Raw genomic sequence first — 20,161 nt, forward strand, 5'->3', positions numbered from 1 at the left:
TGCTCCTGAGGTGCTGGGTGAGTCTGGTTCCTCTGGAGTCAGCCCTGGAGGAAGTTCTCTTACTCTCCAACGAGCACTAGTGATGAGGTTCCTTGGCACAGAAGCCAAAGTGTTGGCTGTCCCTTATGTTCTTCAGGAGAACTTCAGGAGATTCAGTAGGTATTTTACATCCTGACCATTGTGGACTAGTGTGTGAAGGGGTAAGGTGTGAAACCAGACTAGGCAGGGTACCACTGTACTGTCATATTGGTGTGTTTTTCATTTCACGTGTGAGCCCTAGTCCACCGTCTGCTCGTGCATCCCATAATGAGTCTCAGATCCCTGTGGGTATTAACCACCCCTAGTCTGTAAGATGTTCTGGAAAGCCTCTTCCATTAATCGTCATGATGGCTGTCACCCCATGGAGCTGATGCTGTCCTGGGGCAGCCCTAAGAGGTGCCAGGTCAGGGTATTATTTAGGCTCCCCTACCTTCTGTTTTTTATCACTTATCCTAACACTGTGATATAGGATTAACCACTAAATGGTCATTTTTCTTCCAATTTATTTTGAGACAAATAATTTTACTAGTAGTTGAAGCTGAATTCAAAGGTATAGCCAGAAGCTCTGATTACTCTTTAGTGATCTGTGGCTTCAGTACAGGGACTCGCTTCCTTCTGATTTCCTCTCCTTTATGTCTCGGTTAGACTGGAGGCTGGTCTGTATCGGTTTAGCTCCAGCTGGAGTCTTTCCCTCCTTGTTTATCTTAGTTGTACCATGCACTTCATTAAGATGCTGTTATTAACCATATAAAATGGAGGGATTAAAAAGGATGAATGAAATGAGAAAAGACCCTGGAGGAAAGAACTCTATTAAATTCACACTAGAAATCCTTGTCAAATGCATATGAGAAAAGACTAGAAGTCTGTCTTTTTCAAGCTGTGTGACAGTGTCTCATTTTTCTTTCTTTCCTTTTTTAAAAAAATTATGCATGTCCTAGCAAAAAAAAGCAGGTGCTCAGCCCCTCCCTGAAACGTTGTTATAGTACCCAGAAGAAATACCAATGTGTGTCTGTGGGCCATGGAGAGAAATGTGGTTTGCACGGCCCATGAACTCCCTGCAATGCCGCAGCTGTTATATATAGCACGTGGCATTCTGATACCCGTACTAACGAAAGCGTTAAGATGATCTGAATATTCTGAAATTACCTGTAGAATCATCTTGCCTTCGTTTCCCTACACTCTTGCTTTAAAACTGAAGTTGAAAAGTGGGTGCTGTTCATGTCTCTCACATGAGCTTCCTGTGTAAATTCATGTGGGTCTCACTGTCCTTATCATTTAAGATAGAGATAAAACACTAATGAAATAGAAATAATCAGAAATCAACAGAAGTGCAATTGACTTTGATACTCAGGTCACTAATATTAATACTGCACTTTCTTTGAAATGTGTTATCAAAATGAGAAGAGATGTTTTGAAGGTGGGGTTGGGTTTGTTTGTTTGTTTGGATTTTTCACTTAACTGGGAGTTAAATACCAGCTCTGGAACATACAGCTTATGACTGAGTTGGGTCCCACATATTTTCAATGTGGCTGGTCCCTCCAAATGTTTAGTCTTCTAGTTATTCAGGTTAACGTTGTAGAGTCCTTAGAGATGTAAGAAGTTAAGGTCAGTAACTGATGGAAGGAGTTATGCTGTTTATTGTTAACTTACTAGCATATTTATAGAAATGTCCAGACAGTAGTAAGATTTTCTCTGCAGGCTGTTTTGCACCAGGCTGGCCATGACCGTACATGATGCCTCTTCTTATACCGAACTGCTCTCCTTGGCTGGTGTAGAGACCTATCCGGACTTTCTGTCCTCCTCCAAGAGCTTGTGGAGATCTCTGAGACCCTGTGCTACGCAGAGCAGCCTTGGGACTGCTTGATTTGTGTCAGTGGATTGAACTGTTGGTAACCCAGGACTGATGATGATTCCATGAGAAGTCAACATTTTTTATGCAGAGTATTTGGGTCAAAGACGACTTTGGTTTGTTTTTTAAATTGTATTGGTAAGCTAAAATATTCCTTGTACTTAGTTAAGCGCTTCTAGTAATATTCTGTCCCTGGGAAGCAGAAGTAACATTACTCTAAGGAGATCCCATGTTGCAATTGGTTTGGATGAGTTACAGTTTCATTTAATTTTTTATTCCTCTTTTCTGTCCCATGAGTACAACACTAGAAGTCTCAAGCTGTCTTTCACTGAGGAATAGACAAACAGGAGCTTTTGTGTTTCTCACCATCTCCTCAGACAGTGGTAGCACTTACGGTTTGATGGTGAAAGACTTCCATGACCTGAACTGAGTTTTAGGATACACAGTGTAGGATTGTGCTCTGAGTTGGGATTCCTGTATGTGTTTACGCTTCCTAAAAGTTGATTCACATAGCATCAGTTAAAATAACTCCAAAATAATACTTGCAGCATTATCTTTGTGTTTTTTTATAAAAATAATGCAGAGCTGCTTTGTTGTTATCAATTTTTTATACCTTTTTTTAGCCTAGAAATTAGCTTGGTTAGGTTACATGTCTCTTTCTGTTCCTTTTTGTATCATGAGCCTACCATAAATCTGCAGGCTAACTCCCAATACAGATGTTAAACCATCTGTCATCTCTCATATATAATGTCAGTGCTTCTAAAAAAGCCTTTTTCCACATAAACATCCCCCTCTCCAGAGTCAGGAAAAGCAGCCCTTCCCATTTAAAACATACCATTTAGTTTTCAAATTGCCATTTCTTTGGCTTGGAAAAAGGCAGGGCTCTCAGAGCAGGAACTATACGGTCAGTACTGGTTAGGGAAAACATCGGGGGCACACAGATGCTAAGCCCTGCCTTTTTGGAGCCACAAGCTGGGTGAAGATCTGACCCGGTCACATAGCAGAGAATGTTTTCTTCTCTAAAAGGCACAGATTTTATTCCCCTCAGTATCACAACTGTGATGAATTGTTTCTTCTCCCTCAAAAGGGTCTGAATGAAGCGGTGGGCTGTGCCAGCGCTGGGAAAAAGCTCAGTGCCGTGGACTGCCTTCTCCTGTGGTCCTGCTGAGCCGAAGCGCGGAGAGGAGAGGAGCAGCAACAGGGCAAATGCCTTGGGTGAGGCCCACGAAACACTATCTCTTGCAGGCAGCTGCTCGGAGCCTCGCAGCATGTGCCAGGCGCAGCGTTCTTATCAACCTGCAGCTTCCCACCCGTGGGTCGGGGCCCCACGCCAGCCCTACACACTCTCCATGCAGACCCTTCCTTTAAAGTGTTGCCTCAGAGGCAAACAAACTCCCATGCTCATCAGCAGCCCATCTCCACCCCTAGGCCAGGCAGCCCCACTGGAGGCAGCATGAAGTAGAACAGACCAGCTTAGTAAGCCATCTACCTGCAATAAACTTGCTTCCTCAAATAGCTGCAGAGCTGTGGAGTATTTTTATAGCAGCTACACAGGCCTTTTCTGTTCTGAAGGACTGGAGAGAAAACTTTGAAGCATTAGCTTGTGTGTAAACTGGTGCAATTCTGCCTGAGTTTGAAGACTGCCTGGAACAATAACCCTGGGAAGGGTTATAATTAACTGCTTAATCTCAGTTGGGCTTTAAATATGACACTTAAGGGTGTCAGTGTAAATATCAGCCTTGTGAGACCCTTCACTGCTGGTAGTTTTAGTAGGAACATCAGGTTTTAGTAGCCATCACGTGCATTCTCTTAACGATCCCAATATTTTGCAAGGTCTCTTTATCAGTAATATTGTTATTTTAGTATTTCTATCTTCTGCCTATAACAGGAAGTGGGGAAAAGAAAATCATGTTTGCCTTCTTTAAACAAGTCTGGATATAGGATCTCAAAGTGAGTAAATGTAATAGTTGTGTGATAGCTCCAGTGGCCAAGGCCACTTCCTCCACCCGTCCCCCTACCACGTCTCTTCACCTGTTTGTGCCTGGCCGTCTTCCAGCTCCCATGTGAGGAGTGCCCTGGCTGAGGGAAAAAAAAAAGGTGGTGTTAACTGGAGAGGAGTATGTGCTGCTTTGGGAGGATCAAGACTGCTCAAATTAGAAGCATCAAGGACAGCCCTTGCTCTTGCTATTTCTGCTGGAAGGACAGTCGGGCATCCCTTTACCCCGCAGTTACACCAAGAGTAGTGATTAGGTTTCTCTAGCCATCAGGTTACATTAACCAAGACGAAGTTTGCAGTTTGCTTCTGTAGTGGCCTGGCTGAAGAGTCAGAGGTGGATCTGGACAGAAAGTGGAGTGTCTTTGTGTTAGACGCTGAGTTCTCCTGGGCCTGCCCTCTGTTACCTTGGCACTGTGGGTGTGCGTGGTGCTTCAGAAGTGCTCGTGAGGACAAGGTCTCAGCAGCCAGAGCTAAGCAGGACGTGCTGGGTGACTGTTCAAGTGGAGCTTTACACCTTGTTACTACCCGTGGAGGTGGTGCATGACTGGCTGAGTGACATGGGCACAGCTGTCCTCGCAGCACTGAACCAACCCTGCGAGGATGTTTGATTCCAGGTGTAAGTGGAGTTTGAAGTGAGCCCGATCTGTCTCAGGGGTGTCAGGGCCCAGCGGTTTCCTTGGGGGATGTTTTTGTCACTGAGGCACCATGTACCTTTGGTATTCTCGGAGTGTATGGGGGTGTGAGGCTGGCATGGCTGAGTGTCCACATCTCCTGGGGCCCAGGGGGGGGATGGCGTCAGCTGCCACCCTGAGGGTGAACAGGCAAGTTCCGGGCTGCCCTGGAGCCACCATGCAGGACCTATTCTGCTGCAAAATGACCACAAAGAATCATCAGTAGCCGTCTGCCAGGGAATACCAGCCTGGAGCCTCCTCTGCAGCTGGTGCTTCCTCCACCCCAGTCCCTGCTTGGATATCAGGCATTTGGCCTGTCAAGGGGCTCACATTAACCCTTTCCCTGACCTTGTGTGCTGCTTATTTTCACATCCCCAGCTGTTGGATTTAAACTGGGAACCTTTGGTGGAAAGATAGTGCCGTTTATTTTTAATCTGTGGCACTGTGTGAACATTAATTAGGGCTGATAATAAGGAATGCAAACCTATTGGCACCCTTCTTGGCAGTTTCAGCAAGGAATGCTGGCGTGGTGACAGCTCAGCTGCTGCTCCGTGTGTAAAAGAAACACGCAGTAGCCAGTGAACATGTTGAGGAAATAGGAAATATTTCAGTGATTCCTAAATGTGTCCATCCCTGTGTCTGAGCAGAAATCTGCCATCTTGGCTTCTGTGTGCCAACGATATGGAAACATTAGTTATTTATGGGCAAAATAAGGGCTGTTCTATTTGTGTTGTAGTAGTACAATGTTCTGAATGTTTGGGCAGCCCAAACACCGCTGCTGGCATGGCAACTGGAGGAGCAAAACCTGGATGGTTTGGGATGTGCGTGGCACCGTGCTGGTATATTTGTAACAGTAGGTTACCATCCAGAAAATACCTGTGTGGTTAAAAATACTCAAGGTAATGGATATGCAGGCATTTCTGGAGGTAACCTGAGTCCTGGCCAGTACTTCTGAGAATCACTGGGAGTCTTTCAATTTATTTCAGTAGCTGCTGTATGGAATGTGAGAGTTAATGTTACAGGTAAATGGCTGTAGGACCAGGCCCCTCATGAGGAAAATAGCATCATTAAATCACCAGAACTCAAGATGTCATGTGGGGCCCTCCCAGGTCATGGTAGCAGCTCTGATGTCGATCCCCAGGCTATAACCTAGATGCTATTAGGAATATTGTCACATCTGTGTTAGCCTGTGCTCTGTGATGGTCAGATCACTGCACCAGCAGATCCGGAGAAGGAATAGAAGGGTATAGTACCTAGGGCTGGCTGTGGCTGTACTGGTAAGTGGAGACAGAAGGAGGTTTGGTGATGGTGCAGCTGCTCCCCTGGAATATAGCAGAGATTGCTTAAAGAGGAGCCAGCAGTTCAGTTGCTTTAATATTCCCCTGATAATCAGGAAACCCCACAATATGGGAAGCTTCGTTCTTTCCTGTCTCATTTAGTGGTAAACCTGAATAATGGAAACCAAAACCAAACCCCAAATCTTATGTAATGTAATTATATAAATAAATATAGTCAGTCAGTTCCACAGATTAACTTTTGGTGATAGAGAGGGTTTCTCCCCTCCTTTTTGACTTTGTTCTCTTGATTCAGTTGAACATTCCCTTACACTGCATCAGGAGTAGGAGCAAATCACCTCAGTTATTTGTCTTTACTGCAAAAAAAACAATTGCAGCATTTACAGTTGCTCTAACGGATCTTCCCTGGTGCACTTCCACACACTTTCGTTGCCCTTCTCCTTTCCCCTTCTGCCTCCGCCGTGTCCCTTTTGGCAAAGAATGACTGGAAGCGCACGCAGAGGTCCAGGTTGGGGATTGCTGCTGCTCATGTGCCTAATAGGATTATAAGATTTTCAGCATTAATCCTTATCCTATTCTTTAGGCAGACTAACCTTTTACTTAGATTTTTGCCTCCTGTTGCACAATTAGTTGACTCTTCAGTGATTTCTTTACAGCTGCTGTTTTGTCCTTTTTCGAGGCGATTGTCATTGATGTAGACCTCCAGCATGGAGCAGAGTAAGAATTGTTAGACTGTTGTGGTTGGTTGTTTAGTGCTGCAAGTGAGCTTTTCCTAACTCACTGATGAATGTTGCTACTTCCTTGCCTTTCCCTATATCCTGGGGGTATGTGTTTGTTTTAGCCCAGACTGTAGGAACACATCTCTGTAGCTTTAAACGTAGCAACTACTACATTAAGCTCTGGGAGTCCCTGGTTTGCTGCTCAGGATGTCTGCTGCTGCTTTTCCACAGAGGGTAAAAGAGCCAAGGCTTTCCAGGGTACATAGCTCACTCAAAGGAGCTTTGACAGATAGATGGAAATGGGTGGGGAGTGGGTTGACTCTGTATTTGTAGCCTCGTTTCCTAAGGAAATGGGGCTTAACCAGTCTGTTTTTCCACTGCTGCTAGCTTTTGGATCTGCAAAGTGATTGTGGCCAAAATAGATGGGTCAGAGAGGTCTCAAATATTAAGTTTATGCATTATTCATAAGAATTAGCTGCTGGATGGGAGACCGTCTCATAGCAGTGTCCACCAGGAGGTAAAAGGTGCAGTGTTAAGTCCATAGGTAGGTCGTTAATTTGGCTTGCCAGCTGGCAGGCACCAGTCAGGCAGCCAGTGCATGTACCATGGAAGGAGTCATAGCACATGTGGTTCCCAGGTCAGCTGGCAGTTGTGAGAGGGGACTGAGGGTCTGTGCTGTGACTTTGGGGACGTGTGGAGGAGAGATGAAGGTCCTGTGGTGTGGTTCAGAGACCAGGTAGAACTGGAGTGTTGCAGAAGATGATTAGAGAAATGAGGAGGAACTGGGGAATGGCATGGTTGGAATTTGTGTGGTTTGGGCTGCTGCCCCTCACACTGTGGGCTGCCAGGGTAACGGTCAGGGAACAGCTCGTTTTAGAGGTGATGGGCTGATATGCAATGAGGGAGCACAGGAGCTCCAGGGTGTGGGAGAAGACGTACAAGGAACAGCAGAGTAAGAAGCTTGTGGCACTACAGTCATTAAAGGAGAGAAGGGACTGAGGTGGGATGTGATAAAAGACCAAACCAACAGTAGGTAGGAGCAACAACAGTTTTCAGGCACCGGAAGGCAATGATAAGAATATTACTTCAGCTTTGTAGGCAAGGGTAGCCTCTGTGTGCATGTGTGGGTGAGAGGCACGGGGAAGAGGTTTAAACACTGGTGCATCCAGGTGGAGTAGAGATCACTAAAGCACATGAGGGAGTCTGGAAAGGAGACAGACAATGAATGACTTAGTGGCTTGGGCACAGGGATAAAGAACCAGCCTTGGTTTTGTGTATAGCGTGCAGAAGGAATGATTTGGCAACAGTTGGAGCATGGGGATGAAGGAAGGCAGGAATCAACAATAACTTTAATTACACAGGAAGCTTGGATGAGGGGGAAGAGAGAAGTATTTTCTTCAGCAGAAGAGAGGAACTGAAGGAAGAGACAGAAGATTGATGTGTATGTTTGAATTAAGTCAATTGTACTCAAGCCTGATCCAAAACCCAGCGAGGATGGTAACTTCAAGAGACTTTTTGGAATATGCCTATGTGCGGGTATTTGTCTCCAAAACCCTGAATATGCTTTGCAGAAATGTCTGAACATCTTTTGTCTTCCATTTGTAGGGTATATGCAGAGGTTAAGTGACTCAAAGCCACATAGTGAGCCACAGCAGTGACAAGACTGGGATCCAACATTCCTTAAAACAATTTTCAGTCTGGTAAACCATAGCAGTAATTGATGCCCATATATGCACACAACACTCTCCAAGGCAAATCAGTGGAACTCTAAATCTCCAATTTAGGGAGAGCACATCACCTTATTAACTGTCCCTTTCTCTGCATATGCAAAAGTATTGCACAGTTTCCTTCCCTGAGAGGAATTTTTTTCAAGTGTTTATTGTCTGCAACTAATTCTCTTCTAGTGATCCTGTTTGCTTCTTCAGGATCCAGTTACTTTCTGTTACCAGCACGAACTGAGGAAATGAATATCAATCATTCAGTGATTATTTGCAGGAAATAAAAGCGTGAGATAGCAGCCAGCCCAGGCCAAGAAGGAAGGACAGAAATGCGGTACTTTTTATAAGTAGAGCCAGAAATGTTATTCGTGTCCTTGACTGTTAGTTTCTGAGTATTGTGGAGCTTTCTTCCTTTTGTGAGCTCAGACTTCTTTGGATTAGGTCCTGCTACCATTGAACTCGGAGGGAATATTTGTTATTAGCTTCAGTGAGAACAGGATCAAGCTATTGTCTGCGTGTTCTTCCTTGCCTTAACCGGTGTTGCTGTTTGTTAAGATACTGCAAGGGACAAAAATGCGTTTGGTTTCCCAGAATCTTTCTGAGCGTTTCTGTCTAATCCCTGCATATAGCAAAGCCCCTGTGGGTGAAATAGGTTCAGAGCTGACGGTTTCCAGCAAAGCTTTTTGAAGCCAGTGTGAAGCCTCTAAAATACTGAATCTCCTCACTCAGTAGTTGCTTTTCTGAGTTCTGCATTGTGCTTCAGGTTTTGCTAAGCTATGCTACAGCAAGCATGATGAATAGCAGACAAATTGTCTTCGGTCACTGCTTTGGAAATCAAGATGTGTGCTGGCTCACCCCATTCTTTCACAAATACCTTCTTGAGCTACGGGAAGTACGATGGTACAGCATATCCCAGAGTGTTAATTTTTAATGTCTTATGCACGTAATGGACTCAACTGTAATTATGAGATTGAGTCCCACGGCTCATAATCGCTACTGTCAGGATGGAAAAGACGACTGCGGGTCCATGTGGCTCCACAATTAGGGATTGAAACATTGATCATTTCCATTCCCAAGAGCAGCGGAAACAGCTGTATGAATTTCAAGCAAAAGCTCCAGTGGAAAGAGGGGTAGTTGGAAGCCAATAAACGTTCCCCTGCAATCTATTAAATTCAGACTTTGCAGCATCATCCTACTGCATTGAATAAAACTGACTGAAACCTGGGCAGGGCAAAATGGTTTTGACAAGCCTATGCTTACGTCCAGAATAATCAAAGTGAATAAGCAGCTAGGCAGTGATGCAGAGAGGAGTCAGTATAAAAAATTCTCAATGTTTTTTTCTCAGCAGTGCTATATTTGACTTACGGATCCTTATTTCTTGCTTACATGAAATCTTGAAGCTGACAGCATCCTTTTCAGTTTGAAAATGAAAGGAAACTGAAAGAACAGTAGAGCTGGGATTTTTAGGCCTGATCCTGTTGGCATATCTTGGTGGGCAAATTCCTCCTCCTTTGATAAGCCCTGATCGACTTTACTGAACAGGGCAGGGCCCTTCCCTTTAGGAGGTTTAATGTAGGATAAGGCTCCAGCATTCAAACCCTTGTGCCAGTGGAAATTGGATGCTGCTTTATCCTCTGCCAGCTTTTCAGAGTATTGAATAGAGGTGGAAGGGATTTTAGACAAATGATTCTCATTTTGTTCTGCCTCTGAAAGCAATACTCCTATATTCCTGGTGTCACAGTAGATTATTTTGAAATCAGATTTTTAATTTCCTTTTAAAAGTGTGGTGGCCCTTTTTTTTGTTTGTTTGTTTGGTTGGTTTGGTTTGTGTGTAACTCATAAGGTACAGCTGTGGAAACCATTGCAAAAGGAAAGTCACCCTGAATCCCTGCTCTTTATTCATGTCACTGGCAGTAGTTTCTCTGAATTCAGTGATGTAAAATCACTCCTGTACTGTACTTAGTGCACTCAAACTTCAGTCAAATCCTAACACTTTTTACTAGTGCAAGGAACACATCTAACAAACAGGAAAAAAAAAATCTTTCTCTGTGACAGGAAATCAATTTAATCCATTTGTTGTTTGTTTGTTTTTTTCCAGGCTTATATTTGGCACTCTTTACCCTGCATATTATTCTTACAAAGCCGTGAAATCAAAGGACATCAAAGAATATGTGAGTAATGAGGCTTGTGGCTGTGCTGCAGTGTTTGTTTCTAAGATTGCTCCTCACCACATTGTAAAGGTGTTGCCTGTGTTCTGGGAAAGCTCGTAAACCAGTGCAAGGGGAAGACTGGCCGGAAGGTGGGCTGGCTGATTGCTAGGCACACGTCTCAAATGAGAAGACTTGGGTTTGTGCTTCTGGCTCCTTTGCAGAGTTGATGAGCTCTTTGACAAATGTATGCTATTTCTCTGGTGGTGTGAGCTATATATGGCTGACTTAAAAGGTGTTTGGCATCTAGAGCTTTGCGTGTTTTCCTTTGTTTCTGAAGAGCAGAATAAATCAAAGCCTTTTCAAAAAGCCTTGAAGCTTTAGCTGCTCGTTCAAAACAAGGATCAGAGGAGGCAACTCGAAGCACATATGACTGAATCCTCAGATAGAAACAACCTTCCTTGTGGAGCAACCTATTTACAAGCAAGTCTGGCAATCTTTTGCTGAAAAATGTTCCCTGGGCCTCAGTTTCTAAAGGCATATTGGGGCCATCAGGGAAAGGGAAATGTGGGAGAATCAAAACCACTTGGATGCTGTTGGGGTCCTGTAGGATTTCACAGAATCACGGAATTGTTTTGGTTGGAAAGGACCTTTAAGATCATCGACTCCAACCATTAACCTAACACTGCCAAGTCCACCACTAAACCATGTCCCTAAGCACCACATCTACTCGTCTTTTAAATACCTTCAGGGATGGTGACTCCACCACTTCCCTGGGCAGCCTGTTGCAATGCTTGATAACCCTTTCTGTGAAGAAATTTTTCCTGATATCCAATCTAAACCTCCCCTGGCGCAACTTGAGGCCATTTCCTCTTGTCCTATCACTTGTTACCTGGGAGAAGAGACCAACACCCACCTCACTACAACCTCCTTTCAGGTACTTGTAGACAGCAAGAAGGTCTCCCCTCAGCCTCCTTTTCTTCAGGCTAAACACTCCCAGTTCCCTCAGCCGCTCCTCATCAGGCTTGTTCTGTAGGCCACCAGCTTTGTTGCCCTTCTTTGGGCTCTCCTCAGCTCTTCAATGTCTGTCTTGTAGTGAGGGGCCCAGAACTGAACACAGTATTCAGGGTGTGGCCTCACCAGTGCTGAGTACAGGGGGATGATCACTTCCCTTGTCCTGCTGGCCACACTTTTTCTGATACAAGCCAGGATGCTGTTGGCCTTCTTGGCCACCTGGGCACACTGCTGGCTCACATTCAGCTGGCCATTGATCAACACCCCAAGGTCCTTTTACGCCACGCAGCTTTCCAGCCACTCTTCCCCAAGCCTGTAGCAGTGCATGGGGTTGTTATGACCCAAGTGCAGGACCCGACACTTGGCCTTGTTGAACCTCATGCAGTTGGCCTCAACCCGTTGATCCAGCCTTCCAGATCCCTCTGCAGAGCCTTCCTACCCTCCAGCAGAGCAACACTCCCACCCAGCTTGGTGTCATCTGCGAACTTACTGAGGGTGCACTCGATCCCCTCGTCCAGATCATTGATAAAGATATTGAACAGAACTGGCCCCAACACTGAGCCCTGGGGAACACCACTTGTGACCGGCCGCCAACTGGATTTAACTCCATTCACGACAACTCTTTGGGCTCGGTCATCCAGACAGTTTTTTACCCAGCGAAGCGTATGCCCGTCCAAGCCATGAGCAGTTACTTTCTCCAGGAGAATGCCGTGGGAGTGCCCTTGTGTAGTGCCCTTTACAACCTGAGCTCTGTTAACTTCACTGAACCCAGCTCAGCCCCCAGATCTTGACTCTTCAATCCTCTCAAGGTCCCACGGATAACAAGCCCATTTTCTCCTCTGGGTAACAGCGTAGATGGCTATCCCATTAAGTCCTTAGTGTGAGCTCAAACTGGGACTCGCTGTGGCTGCTGAGATTTTTCCTTTCTGTCAGTTCCTTCCTTCAGATAATGGTTTTGGATGTTTTGAGAATCCTAAGTGTTACAGAACACATCAGATACTTAAGGCAAAACATCGCTGCAGCCCTTGCATAGCTGTGCTTCTGAAGGTTTGTACACCCTTTGCTTGGAAATGCTGAAGACATGCGCTAACATCCCCAAGCAGTGTCTGCCACTGATACTTAACATTTCCATAGTCCCTTTCTGGAAACTATTTTGTTGAAGGGTCCAATTCCTGTTGGAAATTCAATTGCAAAAGAGCAACTCACATCAGACATGTGGAGTCGTGACCCAAATGTGGGAACAGCTGATCTAAGACTTGGTCTGCACTTAAAATTGGTTTTCAGTTTAACACACCAGTTGTGATGATACGTCCATTAGGGGTCTGATTAAAAAAAAAAATAGTAATTTACAGTGACACAGTACAAACCCTTCATGTACTAGTCAAAACTTACATCACTGTAGTTTATTTTTATTTTGCTTGGTAATAGTCATTTTGATAAATGGTGTTTTAGGCTGATGCAAGCCTATCCACACCACGTCTTGGTTTGTGTTTAAAAGTTTTTCTGGCAGTAATGTCTGACTGACAGAACCATGCTGGCAGTGAGGCTTTGAGGGAGTCGCAGTTATCTAAAAAGCCTGGCAGAAGCTGCACTGGGAAGACAATGCTCTCAGGCATTTGGCAGTGCCATTCTACTGCTGTAACACTAAATATAAATATACATATAAATATACATGTAAAAATACATATAAATCCCAGGGGAGCAGTTATATAGCTGGGTAACAGGTGCTCAAGGAATAATTTCCGTACCTGCAGGGAGATGGACAGTACTACAGGTACTACCCCCACTGCACTGGGGAGAGGATGGAGGAAGCCATTTCAGAGCTGGTGAAATCTAGATGTGTTGCCACCTCCATCCTCCCTTTCCCAGAGCAGCACCTGGTGCAGGTATCCCTCTCGTACTGCCTTCTTTCCAGCCTTCCCTTGTTCTATTGCAATTCTCCCAGCCTTAGGTAACACGATCAAATTCTCTAATTGATGGATTTTCATGGATTTTACTTCCTCAAGCTTTCTACCATTCCAGCAAAGCTGCTTAGGGATCTCCATTTTCAAATATAGCTAATTAGACAGTAATTTTCAGTTAAATTAACAACTTTTGTCTTACCATCTCTTTTCCTCTGGAGAGATGGATTCTCAAAGCTGTTTGAACTTTAAGTTTTACGATTTTACAATGGAAAAAAATATTGAGGGGGAATAAAAGGTTTCTCTCTCATCTCCAGTACTTGGAAATTATTCCTTACATCATCTCTGTGGTGATGGTGCCGCAGAATAGGAGCCCCACACTTGATAAAAATCACTGAAAGTGCTGGTGGTGTGTGACAAATACGTTGTTTCTTTCCAGCCCAGGAAGAACCAATACTGCGTACATCAGAATAGTTTAAGCTGTGCTTTTAAGTGCCATTCAGCACTCGGTGACAAATATCCCCAGATTCCTGAATTACTCGAGATACTACAGTTTCCCTGACCAAGTCACAGTCCCCAATGACTCTTTCTGTGTGTGTCGCTATCACCGCAAAGGAGACCAACCATAAATCACCCACCAAGCAGTCCACCCCACAGTGGAGTTGCCATAGTTGAACACAGTGACAGAGAGGTAAAATGTTCTCACCTGAGCCCCAGGGAAGGGACTTAAGCTAATGCACTTGCCCTTGTCACTGCAACGGGCTCAGGGTGTGGATGTGAGGAGGCACTGTCACTCAACTGATACAGGCTAATTCAATAAGTCGCGGTGAGTTGATTGTGCTCCTGAGCCCTGGGTCATGGGATGGGCAGTTATCTCTTTATCTCTTCCTGGCTAGTTTCCACAGCCTGTAGATGTTATGTAAGTAATTACATTTTGTCTTAATTGTAGTTTAGCCAACACTCTAGTATTAACCTTTGCTATTAAAATGAGCCAAGTGAGATTTTTAATGCCCTGTGATAGGGTTGTGGTCCTCCACTGGCCAGTGGAGCTTCCTCTGTAGGGACAGAGTCAGGCTGCTCTTGTTTTCATGAGACCAGTCCTAAAGGCTGCAAACTTCCTTCCCAAGGGCTTGTGTGCAAATCTGACATGTGGGGGGAGCTCTGGCATCTTCAAGTCCATGGGAATTGTTAAATACATGAGGTGGGGAGAAAGAACCTTTTTTTCTGTGAGAGTTATTCTGTGCACTTGTGCCTGTAAGAGAGAGTTCAAGGCCCTTGGGGAAAAATGACCCGACTACTGCTTTTGTTTACCAGGTCAAATGGATGATGTACTGGATCATATTCGCGCTCTTCATGACAGCAGAGACATTCACGGATATCTTTCTTTGCTGGTGAGCACCAGATGGGAGAGGGTCTGTGGCATGAGATGGAAAAAAATGGAAATATTTACAAGGGGAAAAAAGGGGCACAAAGGTGCACTGCCTCCTGAACGTGGGGTTAGCAGCTTCAGGTGCATCGAGGTTTTTTATCTGGGGAAGCCGTGCTTCCTTTCTCAGTGCTATCATAGGAAAAGCAGGAAAGAACATGGGATTGCTCAGTGATATCTCATTAGGGAGAAATCATTCCAGGAGTCTCAGTCCCCTGCCTGTCAGAGAGAGGCACAGCTGATTGCCGAGTTGGATGCTTGCAGAGATCATCACGTAAACAGCAGTAGCTTTAGCTACAGGCATAGTTCTAGACTAACCGAGCTGTGTCCTACAGTAAATACACAGACTCTATGGACCAGGCAGAAACAGCCCTGCAGCACAGGACTTTGTTTGTAGGTTGCTGCATGGGTGGTTGTTTTGGGATCTTTTGCCAGGCCCGTTCCTGGTTAGACTGGGTTTACGGTTTGATGGAGGACAGTGACAGTCCATACTGATGTGGGCTGTCTGATGCCAGTGGAAGGATTCCTGGTGACCTCTGTCAGGACGAGAGCACATAAATGCCCAATTATCGGATTCAGTCCCTTAAATTTGGATGCTCAAGTTTGGAAATGTTTGTTGCTTGGTTGCCCTTTTTAGTCAGGCCTTTCTAGTGAAAACCAGTGAGATCAATAGACTTCAGGATGAAAATTTAGCTGAAGTGCATGGCCCTCACCTAAAGCCTGTTCCTGCGTAGTACTGCATGCCTCTAGTGAGTCCTTCAGACAAGGGAAATCAGGGGTACTTGGCAACATGTCAGATCTGCTGAAAAGGAGATAAAAGATGTTATTTTCTCTTTATCTAATTTGCATGCAGATCTACCTCCACTATGTTCATCTGGAGCTTTGGGTTTTTTGAGGATTTATTATGTGGGTCTCTCGGGAGGAATGACAGGGGGCTTGTCCAGCCTATGAAATCAAGTATGCTGTGGAGATCCTCAGTGAGGTGGAAGACCAACCTGGCAAATCCATGCTCAGAGTAGAGCATTGCAGAGGTCCATGGGGTCAGACCTGGCTGTTGTGTGGCCCAGCTGGCTCGATGACAGTGCTGTGTTAGCACAGCAGGAGTCTGTCTGGGTCCAACTGGGCTGGTGCACAGCCATCACAGGGTCTCTGTGCTGCTCTCGCTTGCCCCTGCCTACAAAGGGTGGTGTTGGGTTGTCACACTGCTGGCAGCAACATGCCTGCCCACATGAGGATGCTGCTGGCTGGCCAGCCTTGAGCTCTGGGCTTTGTCCTCCAGAAAAGAGTCTGGATAATCTAATCTCAAGAAGTCACTGGCTTATTGTTACAGCTAAAGCACATCCTGTTGTTAGTTCGTGTCCTGCATATTTTGCAGTGCTACCTGAAAGCCACGGTATGGACCTGCACCTTTATATTGCGTGTTGCTTGGACAACAAAGGTTCTTGTATTTCAGTTTCAGTCAGATAAGTGTTATCTTAAAAGCAGAAAGGCACAGAGATGAAAGGTGCATAAATATATCAATGAAATACTCGCTGGTTTGCTCTTTGCTCCCTCATAATGACTGGGGATGCTATGACGGCAGCATCTGTGCTCTTTGCATGTAGAAAGCTCCTCTTATCACACAGCAGAGTCTCTTCCAGACCATTAAACAATGGCCCTGATACCCGAGTAAAGATTTACCCACATGCCTAGTTGAGATGTGTGTAAAGGTGAGTGAATGTGTTCAGGTCTTTGGATTCTTTGGTAAACAAAAGCTGCTCTAAGCTAGACTGGCTAGAACCTTCCTGTGCTGAGCATCTCTAATTAAGGGCAGTGGTTAAATTGGGAGCGGTCACTAACAACTCTTTTTCTTCTAGGTTTCCATTCTACTATGAACTCAAAATAGCTTTTGTAGCTTGGCTGCTGTCTCCATACACAAAAGGCTCCAGCCTCCTGTACAGGAAATTTGTTCATCCAACGCTGTCTTCAAAAGAAAAGGTAATCACAGGTGCCCAAGTCTTCTCTGGGTGGAGCAGATCTACAGTGTGTTTACTCCAGTCTTCGTATCACTCATTTTCATTGAAGGACTGGGAGTTGCTGATTCTCTTCCTCTATCGATCATCGCTTTTTGGTTGGTGTTTTTGTTCTTTGGGGTTTTTTTTTAAATACGGGCATCTGTTCAGTGCACTCACATATATTAACTCATCTTTGTGCACTTGAGAAGTTGGAAGGGAGGGGGATAAAAATACCTCCTCAGCTGCTTTGCATGTACTGGCTGAGTATAGCTGGAGTGCTGTCTTGTGGCTAGATATGACAATTAGAGAAACAGGGTCTGGCAGCCAGGGCTCCTTAACTTTGTTCCCAGCTCTGCCTGAAACATTGTGCAGCAATGAGATAAATAGCCCAGCTTGTCTGAAAGGGGCTTAGCAAGCACTTGCCTGGCTGGGAGATGTATAGCATGCTGAAGTAAGGCATGTAGCGTGCCTTACTTGAGGTCCTGGGTTGAGAAATGTCTTGCTCAAATTCATGATGCTGATTTTGCAGGGTGGAATTACAGCTTGGATCATTTGCCTGCCTAGGAGATTCCTGTGGCTATGAATGGGACATTGTCAGGCAGATCCATTTGGCTCATGTGGATATATGGGCCAAGAATAACTATCAGTCACATATCAACATGCAGACTACTAAGAAGTGAATAACTGTTTCCCACATTGGCAACTGAAAGATCTCTGTTTAGCCACAGGCAGTGCATGAACAGTTGTATCTCAGTCCTGTCCAAGAAGGACAGTGGGGATCAGTCCCCTGTCTCTCTGCTTCCTGGGAACTTCTGCTTACGCTTCTCCCAAGTAGTGCTCATGCATTTTGGGTTGCTACCTCTTATCTGCTGGAATAGGGAGGGAATGACTAAACAGCCAGCAGCTTCTTGCAGCCTCCAGTCCCTACTAACCCAGAACATCCAGTAACTGAGCACTGGAAGTCATTGTCATCCATTATCATCCAGGCCCCTGTGTCTAGAGGGAGGAAGTGTGAGAGCAGGAACTTTCATAACCAATTCACTGTATATTGAGCAGCATCGAAGTCCAGAAGCTCTGGACTTACCAATTCCATGGATATGTTGAAGCCAGACACTGCAGTGAAGTGCAGAGATATCGCAGATACTTCTGAGACCACCAGTCCTGGACCCAGGGCAGTAGAGCTGCAGCTGACCAGTGTCATAATATGATTCTTTTTAACTATGGGGCAATCCAATTTGTCCTTAGAGTTCATAGATTGCAAGTGGCTCCTGACACACCCTGGTCCATTCTGCCCAGGTGGATGTGTCTGTCTTGCTTCCAGGACCTGGTGGTGGTGGTTGCACCAACTTTGGGTCCCAATCTTCCATTCACAGAATAAAGAGTTCCCAAAGCCTGCAATGGGAACTGCAAACCTTTCCTCTTGGCAAACGTTGGCTGTGAACTTCTCTTCAGCCAAGGTGGAGGAAATGGAGGATATCTGCCTCTGTAAAAGATGACCTGTCCCTGCCAAGAGTTTGAGGCTGGGAGCACCCTGAACTTGTCCTTCTTGTGTATTTTTGTTTGTTTGTTTTGTTGTCTGCTGTGACAGGAGATCGATGACTGCCTTGTCCAGGCGAAAGACCGGAGCTACGATGCCCTTGTGCACTTTGGGAAGCGAGGACTGAACGTCGCAGCCACAGCAGCCGTCATGGCAGCTTCAAAGGTAAAGGTGTGGGTCAGGATGGTGACTCATTAGCATCTCATCTGCATCCATTGCCAACAGCAGCTGCCGTGTGGAGGGGGAGAGATGGCGAAGGTAGGGATTCTCTCACTGATTTTGATCGTGCCTCCCAATCTGCCATTCACCAGCCACACAGGTGCCTCTTGGGATGAAGACAGTACGTGTGGTGCCTAGTGAACCTATAGGAGGTTGGAAATGCAGGATTAAGACTAGGGTCTGCCTCAGGCCTCTGTTGAATTTTATATTTTCCATCAGTACCCAGGTGACAGTGTTAGCAATGCTGTTCATCACAGCCTGTGCTTTTCATTTTCACTGTCAAAATAGGAGTATGCTTCCATGAAAGATGCTGACATTAGGTGAACACAGTTAACACCCTGGCAGGGAAATATATTTTTGGTCAGCACCTTCTGTAGTGAAGGGAAAGGCCATCTGCACCCCAGTTTGTCAATTATATGCTGAATTGTTGAGAAGTCTGGAGGATCTAGGGACTAGGGAAGTGATCGTCCCCCTGTACTTGGCACTGGTGAGGCCACACCTTCAATACTGTGTTCAGTTTTGGGCCCCTCATTACAAGACAGACATTGAGGTGCTGTAGCGAGTCCAAAGGGCAACGAAGCTGGTGAATGGTCTAGAGCACAAGTCTTATGAGGAGCTGCTGAGGGAACTGGGTTTGTTTAGTCTGGAGAAAAGGAGACTCAGGGGAGACCTTATTGCTGTCTACAAGTACCTGAAAGGAGGTTGTAGCGAGGTGGGTGTTGGTCTCTTCTCTCAGGTAACAAGGGATAGGACGAGAGGAAACGGCCTCAATTTGTGCCAGGGGAGGTTTAGATTGGATATTGGGAAAAATTTCTTCATGGAAAGGGTTATCAAGCATTGGAACAGGCTGCCCAGAGAAGTGGTGGAGTCACCATCTCTGGAGGTATTTAAAAGACGAGTAGATGTGGTGCTTAGGGACATGGTTTAGTGGTGGACTTGGTAATGCTGGGTTAATGGTTGGACTTGATGATCTTGAAGGTCCCTTCCAACCAAAACAATTCTATGATTCCATGTTTATATGATCTAGTGACTTATAATTTAGGTACTGACAGAAAGCAGATGTGATCTGAAGTTCGTGAAGGCCAACAGTTCATCTGCAAGGCTTACCCATAACATACCTGGTGTATAGTTCTCTGGAGACATGTTTATGTAAGAGTGAATGGGAAGTGGCATTATTTGCTTTTCAATGTAGATGTTGGATGAGGGTCTCATCTGAGGAAGCCTATCCTGTACTCTGTTCCTGGCTTAGAGCCAGAACCAGAAAATAACTGTTATCTGTTCTTTGCTTGCATAAAAGCTGCAAGGTCTTGATAACTGCATTTTGTGGTCCTGCTCTCTGGCTGTGGATTATTATGGCTTAAGGTAGGTGTGCACAGTCACTATACCCTTGTGTTTTGGGGGCAAGACTTGTACAAAAGATCCGGCTTTCATGCAGTCAGATACAATGCCTCTTGCAAAAGGATCGTAGAAATATATGGGCAAGGTGGGGACTGGTATTAGGAAAAATGTGTGAATGGGAGTTGAAGATAATTAGTTTCCTCTGTCAAATGCTTTTCTTATGACCTCGGGCACATCATTTTCGTATGCCTTGGCCTTACGTTCTGTAAAAATGCATAATACATCCTTAGGAGGCCAA

At 45.2% G+C, this 20,161-nt stretch overlaps 1 protein-coding gene across 11 annotated transcripts in view; it reads left to right on the forward strand.

The window, feature by feature from the left end:
- The window catches only part of REEP1 (receptor accessory protein 1), a 74,683-nt gene that overhangs the window by 17,615 nt on the left and 36,907 nt on the right, over positions 1 to 20,161 (forward strand). For all 11 annotated transcript variants that reach the window (XR_011048342.1, XM_068402564.1, XM_068402566.1 and 8 more), the window contains exons 2-5: positions 10,386 to 10,458; positions 14,664 to 14,740; positions 16,632 to 16,752; positions 18,358 to 18,471. Coding sequence is in view for 10 of the 11 variants with exons in the window: in XM_068402564.1 (XP_068258665.1) it covers positions 10,386 to 10,458; positions 14,664 to 14,740; positions 16,632 to 16,752; positions 18,358 to 18,471 (385 nt within the window). In the remaining variant the exon portion in view is untranslated. The remainder of the gene's footprint in view (positions 1 to 10,385; positions 10,459 to 14,663; positions 14,741 to 16,631; positions 16,753 to 18,357; positions 18,472 to 20,161) is intronic.

Source organism: Nyctibius grandis, chromosome 6 (genome assembly GCF_013368605.1).
Source record: "Nyctibius grandis isolate bNycGra1 chromosome 6, bNycGra1.pri, whole genome shotgun sequence".
NCBI classification, from domain to species: domain Eukaryota; kingdom Metazoa; phylum Chordata; class Aves; order Nyctibiiformes; family Nyctibiidae; genus Nyctibius; species Nyctibius grandis.